This window comes from Falco rusticolus, chromosome 5 (assembly GCF_015220075.1).
Source record: "Falco rusticolus isolate bFalRus1 chromosome 5, bFalRus1.pri, whole genome shotgun sequence".
In the NCBI taxonomy this organism is placed as follows: domain Eukaryota; kingdom Metazoa; phylum Chordata; class Aves; order Falconiformes; family Falconidae; genus Falco; species Falco rusticolus.
In genome coordinates this window covers 20,166,074-20,185,303 of record NC_051191.1, presented here as the reverse complement: position 1 = coordinate 20,185,303, position 19,230 = coordinate 20,166,074, and the positions used below count along the sequence as shown (strand labels likewise).

The 19,230-nt window shown below is 47.8% G+C and overlaps 1 protein-coding gene across 1 annotated transcript in view; it reads right to left on the bottom strand.

The window, feature by feature from the left end:
- Positions 1-19,230, bottom strand: part of SHANK3 (SH3 and multiple ankyrin repeat domains 3) — a 370,723-nt gene that overhangs the window by 83,280 nt on the left and 268,213 nt on the right. The window contains exon 17 of the mRNA XM_037388277.1: positions 3,166-3,248. Coding sequence (XP_037244174.1) covers positions 3,166-3,248 — 83 coding nt within the window. The remainder of the gene's footprint in view (positions 1-3,165; positions 3,249-19,230) is intronic.

Genomic DNA, 19,230 nt, shown 5'->3' with positions numbered 1-19,230 from the left:
CAGGTGCACCTGGTAAAGGAGGTGAAGTGCTTGCTTGGCTGGAGAACTGGTGTGTGTGTGTGTGTGTGTGTGTGTGTGTGTGCAATAAAAAGTTGATACTGCTTAAGAAAGAAGCAGGAGCAAACTGACTCCCACACTGGATCATGGATCAGCACAGCATCTTCTCCCCAGCAGTGTACTGTATCAGCTGCTTTGGGAGACATGCAAATCACGGGAAGCAATCACCACGGGAGCTTCGAAACTTCATGAATCACCTGCCCCACACCTAGTGGCTTCTCCTCAGACTAAGGAGACAAAGGAAAGCTCATGCCCTGAAGCAAGGACACTTGGAGCCATTTCCTTTTCTATTTTTTTTTAACACTAGATTTGTATTATTTGCAATATCCTTGCTATTCATAAAATTATCTGCTTCTTCCTTAGAGAGTAAATTCCCAAGTCAGGGACTGCCTGTCCCTCTCCTGCTTTCACAGAACCCACCATAACCAGATGCCCATGAGCATTAATTGGCCTAGACACAATATTCCTTGGCCCAGGGTACTGGCAACATGGATTTGCTGAGACCACGTGAGGTGCAGTCACTGTATGAGTGGTAACAACCACTGTTTACACGGACGGCCCCAGGGAAGTATGTATGAATATTTAATGACTCATATTACTAAATAGACTAAATAGACCTGATCTGTGGTCAGGTTAGCCAGGAAAAGGGAGGTTGCTCTAGTCTAGGCACAGAAGACTGACTGGTTGAGTTCTGGATATTACAAGCCAAGAAACATCGCCTTCCAGAACTTTGAGCACAGGTCTATCGTTTGTGTATGTGGAAGGTAGGGATGGCCTCTCCGGGCCACGAAACGAAGAAGTGAATCCACCTGCTCATCACTTTCTGTCACGGTGCTGAGTGAAGGGGCTGCTACATGGCTTCCCATCTGCTTCAAATGATTGCCTAAGGCAATGGCTGCAGGCAAGTCCTGTGTCCAAAAGGTGCAGATCAGGATAAAATATCCTTTGTCCAAATGCTCAGTTGGTTTGACTGGGACATCACCTCCTGCTGGCACTGGACGGAGGTGGAGATGGGACAAGCTGGGAAGGACTGGCTCTCCAGGGTGGTGGAGAGCATGGTCTGCCAGGCATGCAGGTGCTGAGACAGCTAACGTGGCCAGGCAAATTTGGGCTTGGGAAGGAATCAACCCTCAGCAAGACCGGTAGAAGCCATGCAAGATTTTCACTATCCTCTGCAGCACAAAGTGCAGTTTCCTTTGAGGATCATCCAGCTGAGTCTCACTTAATAACCAGCTCCCTCCCTCTGCAGGGACTTTGCCGATGTTCTGGTCCCTCCCATTTTCAGACCCCTTCTCCGGTTCACCCAACGATGCCTGAAGTGTTTTGCACAGTGTCTCAATGAAGTGTGAGTGGTGGTGGGCCAAGAGAGAGTCTCAGCGCTCCTTCCAGCTTAAACCCCATGGCAGCAGAAACCACCAGGCTGAGTGGCTGGGAAAAAAGGGGGTGACTCGGAGCCACCACATTCACTTCTCTGTAAAGAGGATGCTGCTCCCCAAGGGGCTTCAGCATACTCCCCAGCACCCCTGTCCCAGATGGCAGCATGAGAGACCATGCCTAGCCTGCGAGGGCTCCCAAGCCACAACCCTCTGCAGCCACAGGCTGCTCAGTGGCCCCCGCAGCAACGCCAGGCTGTGAATCTGTAAGCCAGACCCAAGTCCCACACAGCCTCATGCCCACCGTTTCATCTGCTCCAAGTCCTCTCTTTCAGCCTTAGCAGACAAAGGAAAATACAAAGCCTACAAACATTAGGAGGGCAAACAAGAAAACAGAAAGAAAAAAGGAAATGGGACAAAATTTTTCCCATTTTTCCTAACACAATAGCTGCAAGTCTGATCTGGCAAAAAAATGGATGCCATTTTGAGCCCTGAAGTTTCACTTCATGTTACACAGACTGATGTGAGCAGCACATGGACAGACACGTATGTCACATACATAGGGAAGGGGAGAAAGAAGGGAGGAAGAGACAGCAACCATATTCCGACAGGAACGCAAACACACCCACTGGCACACAGAGCCCTTTCGCAATATGGACAGAACAAAGACAAATCAGGAATCCCCACAGAAAATCACATCCAAGATTAAAACCCAAATCACAACGATTTCCAGCCACGCCGAGGTCCAGGAAAGGAGCAGCACTACCAAATGAGCTGGCAGCCACTATTCTAAGCTTTAACTCTTGCATCTCACACCCTACATGCAAGGAAGGGATGGAACCATGCACTGCTGTGCCTCTGCTTTCAGCAGCTGCATTTCTGAGATCCTCTCACCTCTCCCCAGCCTTCAGCCTGGAAGTGCTGGAGAGAGGACTCTTCAGCTGGAGGTGGACCTGCCGCCCGAGCACAGGGGGTGAAGCTTGTTTCCTATGTGAATGGGAGCACATTCATAACCAGTCCCTAAGGGACTCTCTTTTTTTTGCAGCATAAAGACCAGTTTCTGGCACGAGGAGCCACAGGAACAACCCGGTCCGAGGTACCGGCTGCACGAGCACAGGCGCTCCAGGGCTGTGCAGGGGACACGTGCCCCAGGCACGAGCAGAGGCTGTCTGGCAGCACAGGGTCGAAGGCATGGTGGCAGCTGCAGGACAGACATCTGCTGGTTTGCCCTCATGCCGGGGCTGAACCCCAAGGCAGCCAGGGCTCCCAGAAGGACCCCAGCTCTACACAGCAAAGGTATAGTGAAATACTTCAAGCGTTGCAAAAAAAAAAAAAAATCCATGGAGAACACAGGCCCTGCCCCACAGGGCTTACATCTGCACCTGAAACAGAGCAGATGCACTTTACACGCCCAGTAAACAGACAGAAGTGAAAACTACAAATGCAAAGCTATGAATACCGGCATTTGTACCAGAGAAACACCCCAGAAAGTGTGAGAGATGCATATTTGCCATGAATGGCATTTTCTGTACAATGCATGTAGCCAGAGACAAACTGCACTGCATCTGCCTAGCTGCCAGAGGGGGAGAAGAGAGTCCCCTAAGAGACCCCGATGCACAGGGGCTTGCGGGCTGCTCGGCGCAGCCAGGGAAAGGGGGTCCTGAGCACCAGCCAAAGTGAGGAGAAGGAGCTTTCCCTCCCAGCCCCAGCACCGAGCGAAAGAAGCAGCCCTTACCTTTGGCCCCTCGCAATACAAACCCGAATCCCTCATGCTCCCTCTTCTGCAGCACGGCCGTCTTCTCCTCAATGATGTAGTCACTGGGCAGGAAAGAGCACAAGAGAATGATGCTAGGGTTAGATTTCAGCACCATGCTGCCAGGCGGAGGTGGCCTTTGTGCCTGTGACAAGGAGACCTCTTCTCATCGACCGTTTCATCTCAGCAAGGAGTTGGGCACAATCTGCTTCCCTCCCTCCCTTGCCCAAAGTCAGAACAAAAAGATGAAAGCTACTTTCCCTCAATGTGTAGGTGGAGGAAAGCCCCGGCTGCCTGGATCACCCTTCTGCCCACCGGTCCCCTTCTCAGTCACCTGCATACGCATGCAGGGAGCTTAGTGATCCCGCTTTGGGCTTCCCTTTAAATGATGCCCTTAGCATATAACTGAAGAGTGGAGCGCCTGAGCAGAGGAGGTGCGGGGAGAGGCAGCCATCCATCCATCAGGGAACCAGCGCTCTCAGACTTTCCCGTTGCCTCTCGTATGAAAAAAATTAGATGCTTGACGAAAGGAGAGGTGCCTCTTTGGTAAGTTCCCCAGGAGGGAGAACAGCAGAGTTTATATCCTCATCCCGGCGCTCTGATCTTCTCTTAAAAATCCCCCCCCGCGTTGCTAAGTAACGGTCTGTCATTAGCAGAGGGGGGATGCATTGCATTGTCCTAGTTTAACAAAGCTGCTCTCCCTGCCCTCTGCCGTGGCCAGACGAGAAGAACGGGGAAAATCCAGCAGTGGAGAGAGAGGAATGGATGTGCGGCTCTGCGCAGACCCCGGCCGCCAGCGACCCTTCCAACAAACCACCTCTACGTGCGCCGGGAGGGGCGGGGGGCGCACGGGGAGGGGAGATGGGAGAGGGATTCTCTCAGCAAACTGGAGCTTAAATGCAGCCCTGCAAATCCCTCCCAGCAGAGCCGCATGTCTGACATCAGAGTGGAATTAATCAGGGACCTCGGTCCTTCTCGGCAGCGCGGGGAAGGAGCTTTACACACGAGCCAAGCCCGAGAGATGCGGAGAGGGAGCGATGGCGCGGGCTGGCCCCCAGAGCCGGGGGTGTGCGACCAGCCATGGGCTCTGCCCAGCGCGCAGCGGTGGCGACAAAGCCTCGTGCGGCACCGCACTGCACAGAAACACGCTGCCAAGGAGCAGGTCGAGCAGTGGGCGCGCAGGCAGGCGCGCTCGCTGGAGGGAGGAGACGGCCGCGGACGGGCGCTGGCACAGAGCAGCTGGGCTGGCACACTGCGGTATGAGGTGCCCCAACATGCGCGGTACCGCCGCCGCAGGCAGGCACACGCCCCACCGGCACACCGCGCCTGCTGCCTCCTGCCCCTGGCTGCGGGGAAGGGGTGGGCTGCCGGGGCTCAGGCTGCACCCCATGGCACCCCATGTCACCCCCCGGGACCCTGACGAACACAGCAGGGTTGGGGAGGCAGTGGGTGTTTCTGGATGGAAGGCAACGGGCTCACCATGCTGCTGCGTGGACTGGGCTGGCAACCGTCGCTGCTGTGCCTACTTTCTAGCAGCCGTGGACCGCGACCGACAAGCACCGAACAGGACACACCTCTGTACCCTGTCCCTGTAGCCCCTCATCTGCCAGTGCTACACTTACAGGCATCGCAATCCCATTTTGGGTGGGTAGTTCTGCGATTCTGGCGTTAACGCCACAATATTATCTAGCTTCTAGCGAGAGGGACAGAAATATTCCTTTGTTTTCCAGACCAAGGGAAGGTGATCACGAAAGCAGATACACGCAATACACTGCTGCAGGTACCAAGGCAGTCTGGAAGACATACAAGACATCGTCCATGGAAACTAACACAACACACAAGCCTCAGTTTCTTGGACTTCCCCAATAATTTCACTTTGCGCTATAATTCTGGACATGCTTCAGCATTATCTGTGAAAAAACAGGGTACCTACAAAACCAGTGACTTCATGCAACAAAGTACCTAAACATGGATAAACTTCAACAAAACTATGTGAACCGCTTTAAAGGAGGCAGCTGCTGTCATACAGTCATCCCTTTATGTCACATTTTCAACACATTGCCTGACTTTCAAAAGCAGAGCTGGTTATGCATATGTTCCTCAATATGCGTAAAACTCTCCCTTCTACAACAAAATTCTCTCTTCCAAGTGTAAAGCATCCTACTGGAGACAGATTCATAACTACCATGCCCAGAAGAGGTCATCACGGTAACATAATCCTCTTGTCCATGTGACAAGAGCCAGATAACCTCAAACCATGACTCCTCAATCAAAGTAGCTATGGGTGCCCCATCCCTGGAAGTGTTCAAGGCCAGGCTGGACGGGCCTTGGAGCAACCTGGTCCAGTGAAAGATGTCCCTGCCCATGGCGGGGGGGTGGGACTAGATGATCCTTGACAGTCCCTCCCAACCCAACCCATTCTGTGATTCTGCGACAAGCCTTTTATCTTCTATTTGAACTATGACTTACCATTTAGGAAGAGAGCTAGACCTAAGACATTCCACATCCACAGGAATATCTCCTTTTTTCCATACGACATGTTAATCCCCTGTAGATGAACTGTGCCAGATCTTAACCCCCTACCAAGAGCAACTTCTGCCACCTCTAAAAGAATGTGTTTGTGCATGTGTACATGCAGGAGAGAGAGAGAGAGAAAGGCAAACAAATCTTTATGTACAAAATCACGATTTCTATTTTACCTGGTGGTGGGATCAAGTCCCCAATTTGTCCTGCTGCAATTGATTTATCAATCAGAAAGTGAAGAATCCATGATGAAAGAAAATTCTGTATCGCTAATTCCTCTGTGGTTGTTTCATCCACGTGATAAACTGAAGAAACTCTTGACAAAACTGCTCATACCCTGTGTAAGTACAAATTCACCCAGCCTCCCCCACCAACCATCATCTACCAAGATTTCCTGCAATAATGTAAGCCTTTAAGTAAGTCTGATGTGTTGCTGCTCTTACTGCAAGTTATTCTGCAGAAAGAATATTTGATTCTTTCTGCCACCTCTGAATTATTCCTCCTCCTACAAATAAACTGGCAAGAAGTACCTTCCTTCAAAACTCTAAGCTTGTCAGAAACAATAGGCAAACTCCTCAACACACTACCTTCTGTCCCTGAATGCTCCAAAAAGCACATAGATAGAGCTACCTGTGGGATTTTTAGAAACGCTGGATGTTCATTTTAGCTCATTTTCTTGTTCTGTGATGTCCAGAGGGATTTATGAAGTTACGACTCGCAAGAGGGATCTTGCAAGAGCATTACCAGTTTAACTCCCTCTGGAACCTGCACACCTTTTGCCTATTGCCATCTAGCTCTGCAGACACCTAAAAATCCTCAGATTCATAACTGGCCACAGCACAATCCATTGCACAGCTTCACATTTTGATATAACCACACTAATTAGTTTTACAGGTAGATGTATATAAAAAGTGAAACAAAAAGTCCATACATTTATGTGAACTAGATTTGTGGGGGAGTAGAGAGACACCTGAGATGCCACTGATCAGCATTGCTGGAGCTCTGAGGGCTGGAAAAAGCAATAAAAACCCACCTGGGGAAGGAGATGAAGCAGCGTAATCAAAGACCTGTGACAGCGTCATACTGAAAAAATAACCTGAATTACTCACTTTAAAATTTTTTTCTCAATAAAAATAGGAGCTTTCAAAAAATAAGATGTAGCAGGGAGGTATTTTTAGGAATCAGAGAAGGACTAAGCAAAACAGTGATTTAATACTCGTGACATCTGTGTTTAAATAAAGTTATGATACTCAATGGAAAAGAGCACCTCAAGTTCCTTGCCAGACTACTGTGCCCTACATATAACTGGTAAATGAATAAACAGATGAAATAATGTCATGATACAGAGACGCTGGAGCATGGCTCTTCAGAGCTGCTCCAAGAGAAGACACAAACTCGACCAGACCATCTCGTTTCCGCAGGGTTGACTGTCAGACCTTCTGCTGGTTTGACTTTTGTTGAAACCAAATTAAAGACAGTTAATGCACATTTAGCTTGACTACTGCAAATTATTTTAGTAACTTTGTGACTGTTTGGAGGGTCAAACCTAATGGAACTATCAAATGAGCAATTAAAAAAATAGCACGGTTATGGCTGTATTAAACAGCTACAGGTAACTTCCGGGAACACTGTAGCAGCAAAGAGAAGCTCTGATCCTAAAGTGAAAACACAGCAGTTAGAAGAATTAAGAGTTTATTCCAATTGTCTGGTTCTGGTGAAATTCACTGAAAGCGCCTGTGCAGCCAGTGGAAAGTATCTGACATCTATGATGGGTTGTCTCTGAAAGCTTGCATGGGATGCATGGCACTCCAGAAGGTCTGAAAAAGGGACGATGCTCATCTTTAAAAACAGGCAGTAGAAAGATCAAAGTAGTATAAAATGAAGCAACTCATCTTTAATTCCCAGGAAAATCCTCTAACAAACAGCAGAACAGTTTAATAACACATCTAGAAGAAGAGAAGGTGATAAATAGCAGGTGGCACAGATTTGAAAGAACTGGTTGTGCTAAACGAACCTAATTTCTGTTTGAACATAATAGGTCTCATCAATGTGGGAAAGACAGTTCTGTAGTATGTATCTTGATGTCAGTTAAGCATTTTGAATGCTCTCACAAGGCACTGTCATAAAAAACAAGAGGGGAATTTCAAGGTGAGTAAATAGCTGTTTGACACATTTTTTACTCTTGAACTGGAAGGACATATCAAGCGGGATTTCACAGGGATCTGTCATGGGACAAGGTCACTGTTTCCACTGATGACTAGCATGTAACAGAGAGTAAACTGAAATTTGCAGAAGGTCCAATCTGAGAGGGCATCAGCATGTTAGAAGAGCAGACTGGGATTCACGTGGTACTATCACTGGAGAAATGGTCTGAAAAATACCAGAGGAAAAAGGCAAAGTGCAAGGTGCTAGAGTCAGGAACTATGAAAAGAAAAACAGAAGATGAAGAAGGGCTGTCCAGGCAGCCAGCTGGCAGGAGAGGCTGCAAATACCATCCTGGACCCACAAGCATCAGCAGCAGTGTCACACTTTTGTGTAAAAAGGATGACAGACTGACTGGAGGTACACAAACAGGAGTGCTGTCTAAGACCTGAAATAATCTTTCTGCCCTATCCTATGCTGCAGTAGCCTTGGGACTCATCTAGTTAAATGTGGGTGTATATAAAACAAGCACCTACAGTGAGCAAGTCTCTCTGGGCTCCTTTTAGACTCAATGGAGAGCTGTTCTGTGAAGTCAATGGAGCTGTGATTCATCCCATGCTGAAATGACCGCCTACATTTTGTCAAATGAATGGCACCCCTGGCTCCACTGACTGTGCACATCTGTATTGACTCCCAGGGTGAGCCAGGGCGATGAGCTCAGACACCTACATGGTAGACACCTACAATGAAGTAACGTGAATCACATTACTGAAGTTAGGTAACACTCCAGTTGCCCAGCTCTTAGCACCATGCTTCCAGAATGATGTAGGTCAAGAGGAGAGAGTCCCGAGGAAGACACCTGGAAGATATAAGGCCCAGCAGGAAAGTAAAAACCTGGCTTGATTGATTGGCTTGATTATTCCCGTAAGAAAATGCTTAAAAGGTGTCACACAGCTGCTCAGTAGTAATATTGCTGAAGCACAGGAATGAGGTCGTGATAGAAGGCCACTCACTGGGAACTTTTAGATAAATGTCCCTCAAGAAAAACTGAAGTTCAGCTGATGCTGATGTTGGTGGAGGGATGGACCATGTCAGGTCTCTCCCAGTAGAAACCTCACCCCCAGACTGCCCCACACCCACAGCCAGGCAGTGCGAGGAGTTTGGTTCTGCTCAGCTACCTCATGCACAAAACATCTCCAACAACAGAAGAAGAATTTATAGAAAGTGGGGCACAGACATGCTCTGGCCCCAAGAGCATGCAGTACAGCCTGAGCCTTTGAGCAAACTTTCTTTTCTCCCCCCAAAAATCAGAGCCATAACACAGGGTAGCCCTTTCCAAACTCCATTGCAGAAACTGCCTCTGGCCTTGCACTACAGCTGGGCTTGTCCAGGACAGCGCAAGCTGGCCCAGATCAAATTTATCTCATGGAGTAAGCTAGCAATGAAACAGCACGGATGATGACACGATGGTACCCAGGTCTCCTTCCTACCCCTGTCCCACTTCATAGAGCAGATGAAGCTTTAGGGAGAGAGAGCACGGCTCAACCTTGGATTTATACACCAAACAGTTAAGCTTCTAGCAGAAACACCAGGGAACAGGCACGTCCTGGAGGTCTGGGATCAGCCAGGCACATCACTATTGACCGGCTTGCCGAGCACAGCGTCCCTCGCTGCAATGGAGCCTGGAGAGACCTACCAAGATCTGAGCGCTCTGCAAGGGCTGCCGTCACACAGTCCTGCTCTTCCATGGTGCAGATGCCAGCCAAAGTGTAAGACAGCTGTATTTCTTGGCTCTATCTGAATAAGAGAGAAGAATGACCACAGCATTCCAAGATCAAGTGTCTGATCCCAAACATTTCCTGATAGCTGCAGCCTGGAGAAGAGGAAAGGAGCAGGTCTGGGGTGTCTTACTCTGGTATCAGCTCCCAGCCCAGAGACTGGCAGCCAGGGGACCTCAGCAACAACATCAGAAGTGAAGCTGTGAAAAGCCCTACCCTGAATGGAAAAATAAACTACTTACATCTCCACTGTAGATGAGGAAACCTTTGGGAATGCAGGCAACAGTAGTGCCTCTGTAACAAAGGGCAGCAGACAACAGAGAGTGGGCTAGAAAGGAGCCTATTTATGCTCCTAACTGGTCCTGAAGCACTGATTACCATCAGTATGATCTTCTGTTTAATTCAGTCAGGAGGCAGCTCATCAAGCCACTGATTATGAACTACGTCAGGAGCAAAGTGACAGATGAAAAGTAACTCTAACTCCAGAAGAAACCATCTTCCAGTCACACATACAGTTTGAAATCGCAGCAAGCCCCTAGGCTTGTGTTGTTTGAGATCACATTCCTTCCAGCACTGGTCAAATGCATTTTGGACTTCAGCTAAAACCCCAAAGCCAGTGCTGCTCAGTCCCAGACGAAATGTGTGCTGTGAGTACCAGAGGAATTCTGAAGATCAGCTATTGCAGAAATTGAGGAAGACCATTAGTGAAAGGCACTGAGAAGCAGCATCTTCCCCATTCAAACGTAGGCAATTTTCCCAGAAAATTTTCAGTACTGGAGTCATTTCATTTAAACACACCAAGCTTCTAGGGCATCACCCAAAACATTAAGGTGAGACAGCTCATTAAGGGAACAAAAAGTCTGAGAAAGTCCAAAACATGTTTTGCCTGGACTCCAAACTAGCAGTGATACTGAGAAAACTGTTAAGACCTTGCTGTGAATGCCAAAAAGCAGTCAAGTCAAGGAAAGATGCCATCATGGAGGTGCACAAAAGATAAGCCCCTGGAATAATCGGGCTTATATTAATACTGGCAGAAGGAAGCCAGTTGTCCTGGAGTTTTATCCTCACCTGCCAGAAGAGGCATTGCAGCTGAATGGGGGATGCTGCCCAGCTCCTTCTCCCTGGACACGCTCTCCATCAGCCAGGCTAAACCTGACGCCAGCAGTGACAATAGACCACAGATGAGCAAACGTGGTCTCAGTCTGCAGGGAGAGGAGTTTTTAGGTCCATCGTTCACAGCCTCCTCCCATCACCACTTCTTCAGCAAACGGTGCAAAATGGTGTCTACTAAAAAACAGAGGCAAAGGCAGCCTCTGATCCACACTTAGCGCTGCCAAATTACCAGTGTCACCTGTGGGAATTCTGCTCCCCAGAAACAGCATTGTTCAAAGCTGACGTCGGAACCATTTGGCTGCGCAGATGCACATAGAGACAGATAAGGTAACACGCAACAGCATCTCAAATCTTAGCATGTATCACTAGCGCTTGAAATCCATACTGCTTATATTTAAAGGGGAAAATGGTCACAAACAGAGGGATTGTACAGGACTCAGCCCCACCGCTGCCTTCAGCTGTCACAAGTACTGGGAAGGGACAGATGACACTTAAAATCTCCCTTTGCTTGAATGAAAGGAGATTAAAGAACGTTATATCTGCCTCTTGCCTGATACGCTTTCAGGAAAGAACAATGCATATTTCTATAAATAATAAAAACGAGTCCTAGACAACCCAAATTCTACAATGTGGATTTATTCCATCCTCAGCAAAGGAGACAGATGGAGACTGTTTAAGGGCACTGTGCTGGAGACACAGTACAAATACATGCCACAGATTGAGAAAGAACAGAAAGAAGCTGGCATGGCTAAACAGCAGGGAAATGGAGGTTATTAAACGCAAGAGAACATCCTTCATAAAGCTGAAATTGTATTCAAAAGAGGAACATGGAAAGAATCATCATCTCTTGCAGGTTAAATGCAGAAACACAGTACCAGCGTGACAGGCAAACGTGAATCTTTGGAACAATTTGTGAAAGACATCAAAACTAATACTGCATCAGTTTTCAAGTGCTTACGGAGCAGGAAGCCTACCAGAGCATCTTTGGGGTCAGATGATCGCAGTACCAAAGCAACACCCAGAGAAGGAAAGGCCATAGCAGAGAAACAAAGCACATTTTTCCTTCCCTGTTGTGGGGACGATCCCCCTTCAGAAGTGCAGTGATTTGTAAGCAGACAGATCTTAAACTGAAGCATCTCTAGAAGAGGTTATGGAACAAAAAAAAGAGGCACAAGCCACCAGGACCTGAGAGTAGATAGCTAAGTGTCCAGAGTACCTTGTGGGTGACAGAGCTGTGCTACTCATGGTGCCTAGGCTGGGGTGAGAAGCACAGCGGGACCTGGGGCCAGGATGGTGGGCACATGGTCCCTGTTTTTACTGGGGTGCCAGTAGAGAAGGAAGGCGCTGCAGGTCCATCATCCTGATGCATCACAAGGCAAGGCTCCAGCAACTGGAACAAGCAGAGAGCCAGCCAACACATGGATAAATACTACACTTGGGAAAGCTAACATGGCATTTTAAGTGAGTGTCTTGCCTCATAAACTCCAGTAATGAGTGGTGTCCCTCAAGGGTCTGTACTGGACCAATACTATTTAATATCTTCATTAATGACATAGTGGGATTGAGTGCACCCTCAGGAAGCTTGTAGACAACACCAAGCTGAGCAGTGCAGCTGATTTGTGAGAGGGAAGGGGTGTCATCCAGAGGGACCTTGACAGGCTTGAAGAGTGGGCCCATGCAAACCTCATAGAGTTTAACAAGGCCAAATGCAAGCCTTTGCACATGGACAATCCCCAGTATCAGTACAGACTGGGGGATGAATGGATTAAGGGCAGGCCTGTGAACAAGGACTTGGTACTGGTGGATGAAAAGCTGTAGAAGAGCTGGTAATGTGCACTTGCAGCCCAGAAAGCCGATCATATCCTGGGCTGCATCAAATGAAGCATGGCCAGCAGGTGGAGGGAGGTGATTCTCCGCCTCTACTCCACTCTTGAGAGACATCACCTGCACTGCTGTGTCCAACTCTGGGGTCCTCAGTACAAGAAAGACATGGTCCAGAGGAGGCCACATAAATGATCATAGGGCTGGAGCACCTCTCCTATGAAGAAAGGCTGAGAGAGTTGGGGTTGTTCAGCCTGGTGAAGAAAAGGCTCCAGGGAGACCTTATTGCCGCCTTTCAATATATAAAAGGGGTTTATAAGAAAGATGGAGAAAGACTTTTTACCAGGGCCTGTAGGGACAGGACAAGGGGCAACAGTTTTAAGCTGAAAGAGGGCAGGTTTAGATTAGACATGAGGAAGAAATTCTTTACTGTGAGGGTGGTGAGGCACTGGCACAGGTTGCCCAGAGAAGCTGTGGCTGCCCCATCCCTGGAAGTGTTCCAGGCCAGGTTGGATGGGGCTTGGAGCAACCTGGTCTAGTGGAAGGTGTCCCTGACCCTGGCAGGGGGGGTGGAACTAGATAGTCTTTAAAGGTCCCTTCCAACCCAAACCATCCTGTGATTCCATGACAAAGCACATGTGGATGCAGGTAAGAGAGGTCCCTCCCCACCACCGCCAATTCTGGGATTCTGTAGACAGCAGGGAAACCCTCAACCTATGGTGCTACTCTCAACCATCTCAGGAAACGCTCTTGGTCCCCAATACCCATCAGTGCAGAAGGACTTGTGTTGCCATTGCTTGGGCACTCTCCCTCAGAGCCCAGTGCCTGCACCCATGCTGCCCCGGGTGTCCCCTGGGAATGAACATGCCATCTTTTTTTTAATGTGTTTTTTGTTCAAAATGCTGAAATAACCTGAGGACTGTGCAGCACCTGATGAAGCAGTGTTCCACAACATGGTGCTAAGGGGGAGCGCTACGCGAGCACAGCGCAGGGACAGGCAACGGTGTTTGAGGGCACAGGACCTGCTAGGATTATACTGGAGGATCACGCAGGAAGAAGACAGCCAAACTCAACAGTCTCTTCAGTAGCACCTTTAGCAAGCCCTTGCTAGATTTAAACATCCTGAGAACCACAACCAGATTCCAGAGCAGTGGGTCAACTCCAGAACAGAGCAAGGGCTGAAGTGTTATGTAGCCAGAGGGATGACCCACGGGGATCCGAGTTATTTGACAACAAAAACTTAACTGAAGTCTACTAAGATTTCCAAAAACATTTGACAAGGTCTGTCATTAAAATCTCCTGAGGAAGCCAAGAAGCCATGGGATAAAAAGGAAGGGTTTTACATATTAAATGTGTTAAAAGGTTTAAAATAAAAGTAAATGATTGCATTTCACATCAGAAGAAAGGTCAGCAGCAGAGTCTCATGGGGACCGGTGCCAGGGCTTATGCTGCTCAGCACAGCCCTAGATCATTTATGAGAGAGGAATGAAATGAGAGGTAACAAGGTTTGCTGATAATGCTCAATTATTCAGGGTAATAAAGATGAGGAAAACTATGAGAAACTGTAGAAAGATCTTAAAATGTAAGATTAAATGTAAGGTGGGGAAAAAACTGATGTACATGGGAAAAAATAATTCTCTCCTCATACGTAAAATCACAGGCTCTGAGCTGACCATTACTACAGGATTAAGAACTTGGGGATATGGTAGACAGTTCATGAAGGGTGTCAGCCTAATGTCATACAATGGCCAGGAATGATAAGCAAAGAAAAGTGAGAGGAAAGTTACACCACCGACACAGCCAAAGTGTCCCCACATCCTAAATACTTCAGTAACACTAATCACCCATTTTGTAAAAGAATACAACAGAACTGGAAAAAAGAAAGATGACATGGACCATCCAAAGCATGCAGAGATTTTCTGTATAAGGAACGGTGCTGCTTAGTATCACTTAACCTGGAAAAAACACAACTCGGGAAATGGTTCTACCAGATTCTGAGTGCTAGGGAGGGGGGCCTGCCTATTGCTTTCTCCAGCACAAGGACGAGGCCACATCAAATGAATCGACAAGATAATGTTTAAAGTAAACTGTATTTTTCACAGGATTTGGGATGAAGTTTCTTCTTGCCACAGAATAGTGTGCCAAAAAATTACATGGGATCAAGGTGCAACTGGGCAAGCTCCTGGAGGAGCAATCCCTCAAGTATTACTCCGTACAGGACACACTGTGGGTGCAGAATCTCCAACCCCCAAGCTGTTGGATGTGGACAGAGCGTGCTGGGGAAATATCACTGCATACATGCCCTCTTCCCATATCCTTCCCTGGTCACCCAGGACTGGTCTCTGTCAGAGAAAGAACTGGACTTCTTGCCTAAGCCAGTTCAACCCTCTTATGAAGCTTGGCAAAAGCCCTTCTCAACTCACAGCATACACATCTGAGATGAAAGGAGTCATGTCTGCAGTATGCACGCATCACACTGCTCAAGGTCGTTCCTTCCAGAAAACCCACTTACATGTTTGAAGAGAAATGCTGCTCTAAGGGATCAAACCCATCACACTTAAATCACTTCTGAAAGCTTGCTAGTAGGAACCGCAGGAGCAGCAGGCTGTGCAGCAGACACATCTGAACTCCTCGTACAGCCAGAGTCCCTCGCTGCACTCTATGGTTGCTCTGACAATGATCGCAGGAATGTGCAGCTTCTGAATCAAACCCACAAACAGCACTGAAGGCTGGCTGTCCTTGGCCCATCGGGACCACCAGTGACCTGACTGGCTGCCCTGCTTCATGCACCTGGGATGTTTGAGGTGGTTCAATACTGACGGCTCTGTTCAGACCCTAACCTGCAACACCGGGGAAAAATGTCACCCACAACACAGAAGATTAAAGCTCAAAAAGAGCCATTTAATCATACCTGATGGGAGGCCTGAGCCTCAGTAGCTGAAGAATAGTTACAGCACAGCCCTTCGCTGAGACCCTATCCTCAGCCACCAGCTTTTGTCCATTTTGGTCATCACTGCATCATCATCGTAAGAATTAAATCAAGGAAACTCAGCGCAAGACCTCCCTGAAGGAGGTGATTTGGACTATTTAACTTCTACTAAGTTGATTCTGTCCGCTCACATTCCTGTAGCCACGTACTCAGAACTGCTAAAGTGTGAGCTACCAAATACCCTGACAGGGGTCGCCTGTGTGACACGACAAGGGACAGTGGCTGTTAAGTTCTCACCATGTCTCCTGGTATCTTCTTGTTCAGCAAAACCAAACTATACTTTTGACAGATCTTTCAGACTCTGTAGGAGTCAACAGTTATTATGACTTGATCCTTGTCCTGAATCTATCTTGCTTCATCCTCTTCGATCCTAGCAAGGCTGCTGACAACTACTTTTTCTTTCCTCACCTGGGGCACGTAGTGACTGCAGTCTGTCTTCATGCAGATGGAAAGGATGAGGAAAGGATGTGCACATACAGGCAGTGCATGGCGACCATGTTGCCATCCCCCTGTTCTCAGAGTGCAGGTGGTCTGCCAACGAGTCATCTGTGCGGTGCCATTACCAGCACACAGGACTACTATCTAAAGCAGCATCTGCACTGTGGGCAGCCCAGGTCAGCAACACAGCCTTCCATGCTGAGCGGTTTTACTGCTGAGGGTGTTTGGGGTTGTCAGGACAAGCCATGCCTTTGGTCCCTGATCTACCGTGTCTCTTGGTGCCTTCTCATACAGATGTTTCCACTGATATTTTAATCATACCACCCTTTGTATTTCTCTTACAAAACCTCTACACCAGGACTTACCCTGTGTCCAGGAGTCCCATCCTCCTGGCAGCGACACCAGCACCTGTGACAGGCTGCTGCTGGCTAATAGTGACCAGCTCCATCTATGGAGCTGGTCATGCTCCCTTTGATGCAATACTCGGTGCTGGAGGGCAGCAACTCACTCAGGGTCACCAGATGTCATGTTTTCTTGACACGCATTTTTCTAATGAGCTGATCATCCTCATGCAATGCTTCAGTCCTGGAAACAGCTGCGCTTTGCAGGCAGTCTCTGGTCTTTGAGTTATTTAATGGTACTGATGGCTACGTGGCCCAAGGATTTGGGCACTGTTTCTTCAAGTCACACCGGTTTGCATTAAAGGTAAATCCAACTCCCTGTGATAGCTGCAGTACTTTCTGACATCATTCTCACAGAGCTCAAAGGCAGGTCCCAAAATCACTAAGAACATCTGTCTTACGGTCTTTTGAAATATCTTAGATTCGCAGGATATTCAGAACAGTAAGAAAAGAAGCTCGTGTGCCCTAACCGGAGCAGTGACCATGACGAGAAACTAGTTTTGCTGAAACTGTGCACTGGTGTCCAATTCGCTGAGCAGTTCAACCCCTTGCAGCCCGCAGAGGGAGCGCCTGTGTTTCACAGCTGCTGGGTGCTGGAGTTTTGCATGCTGGCTGAAATAACAGTGCATAAGCACAGGACCTCTGAGGGCCTTGTTCCGAAGACCATGAGCGTGCACCAAAACCTCACTGACTGGCGCAGTAACTTGCTTAAGGGTCATATGCTAGAACTGATTTTCAACAGTCTTAATCAGCGGAGGCAGTAATCAGTGAGGCATCCCTTCATCTTTGCTGTTTTACAAACTGTTTTATTTTACTAGGTGTACTGCTGCAACTTGAGATTTGACCAACTCAGTCCTAATCCTCTAAGAGCTCAATAGCAATTATTTGATTTCTCTAAGGGTACAGATGTCATGTATGCAGCATCTTACACTGCAGCTGCTCCCTCACTGTTCTGGCAATCCACAGGGATGACTTCCAGTGCCAGCAGACTCCTGTCATCAGCTGGTTCGTGAGATGAGTCAGAGGGGACATTTATAATTTCTTGGTGATGCCATGAATGGCTGTGCCCACTTTGAGGAAGCTTTCTATGTGTCAGAATATGAAATGCCCGTGTCTCAGCTCTAATCACCAGAGCGTGTCCCTAGACAGCACTCCCACCATCAGCAGCAGCTGCTAGTTCTGAGGTAAGGCTTTTCCCCTGACTTCACACATGCATACACCGATCCTTTCCGTGATGTCTGCAACAAGAAATACTCTTAGCATGCAGGCGTATCTGTATCAGGTGCACACTGTGACTGCAGCTGCTTGAGACTCAGCACAAGCAGTGTAGTCACTATTGATCAACACATCCTTTATGGTCTGAACTGACAGCTGTCTTTTTAATAAATGACTTAGCACCTTCAGAATGAGAAAAAACCTGAATGATGGTTTTTGGGTTTATGCCTTCAGTTGTCTCGCTGCACTGCTTTCTCATGAATCAAACCAGGCAGCAGCTGCAACAGCTCTGACAAGTGGTGGTCCCCCTGCAAGAAGCAGCATGACAGTGCATCGCTCCAGCCGGGGCTGCACACAGAGCCCTGATTACACCTTTGCCTCTCACACCAGCTTGGCTGAGAGAGACTGCTGACAGCTCACACAGACCTGCCTTGGTGTCCTAGCTCATTTTAAGGGGCAGCATCACGCAAATATCATTTCACAAATTTACTCATCAGATGAAAATAACTTGTCTCACAGTACTGGATGGGTCCACTTTGTACAACCACTTTGGCAGGGTTCTGTGATGACAGGAAGAGGCTAGGTGGAATATCCCCCTGGGTGAGCCTCACACAGCAGCCTCCATCACTACATTTTCTTCCTGGACTCACGTTTCCACACCGTACTCATAATATCCAGTAATTTGCACAATTCTCATTCTCGTACAGTGGCTGTTTCCCTTGGGTCTGACATGTTTCCTCTGTAATAATTATCATTAACTTTTTACTGTAATTAAGAATAACTTTAAGCTAACACACTCTGGCTCTCACAATGTATTTTGTCATCTCTGTTTAGAACATGAATACCCAGAAAAAACCCCTCTTTTTTTATATCTTCTATGCTGGTAATTTAACAATCAGTGCTTATAGTGGGTTTCCAACCAGCAAAGACATCATTGAAAACCAATTAATTCACTAAGCCGCCTCCTGTGTTTATCAGCTACTTCTATTGACGTTAGTGACAAAGACACCTATTCCACTGACACAGCTAGAAGCAGCATTAGCGAAATTCTGTTTGCACAACCCTAATGCTGCTAACATTCAACATCAGGGCTCCTTTGCTCCAAGTCCAGCTAGATGTGGAAAGCAACCTCGCAAATTTACAGAGAGTGGTGTAGAGGTGAACCATCAAGCCCGTCACCATCTGGAACAAGCCATTTTTCTGTAGGTTGCTGAATTTTAGTTAATTATCAGTCACCTCCCCTTTCCTCCCTGTCCTCCCCTACCTACTGTCACAATAGATGTAAAATGCGCTGCAGACAACCCCAAATCTTTCTTTTAGGAACCTGTTCCAGAAACATATTTATTCCTTTTAATTTTGTACTGATAATAACACACTGGTTGTCCAGATCGCCAAGTGTTCTCCCTCCCCTAAAAAGGCACCTAGAAATGACATGTACTGCTATGATATGTCCTAGACCTGTCTCTGAATAGGAATGTGACCACAGCAAAACACAGCCCGATTGAAAAGCAAGCAAGGGTCACTTCCCAAGGGCTCGCTCCTAGAGGCACCAGGTCCCCACACTCCACCAGTGTATCCCAGCGCCTGTCAGCCAAAACCCCTCAGCTGAGTTTTACTATGGAAGAGT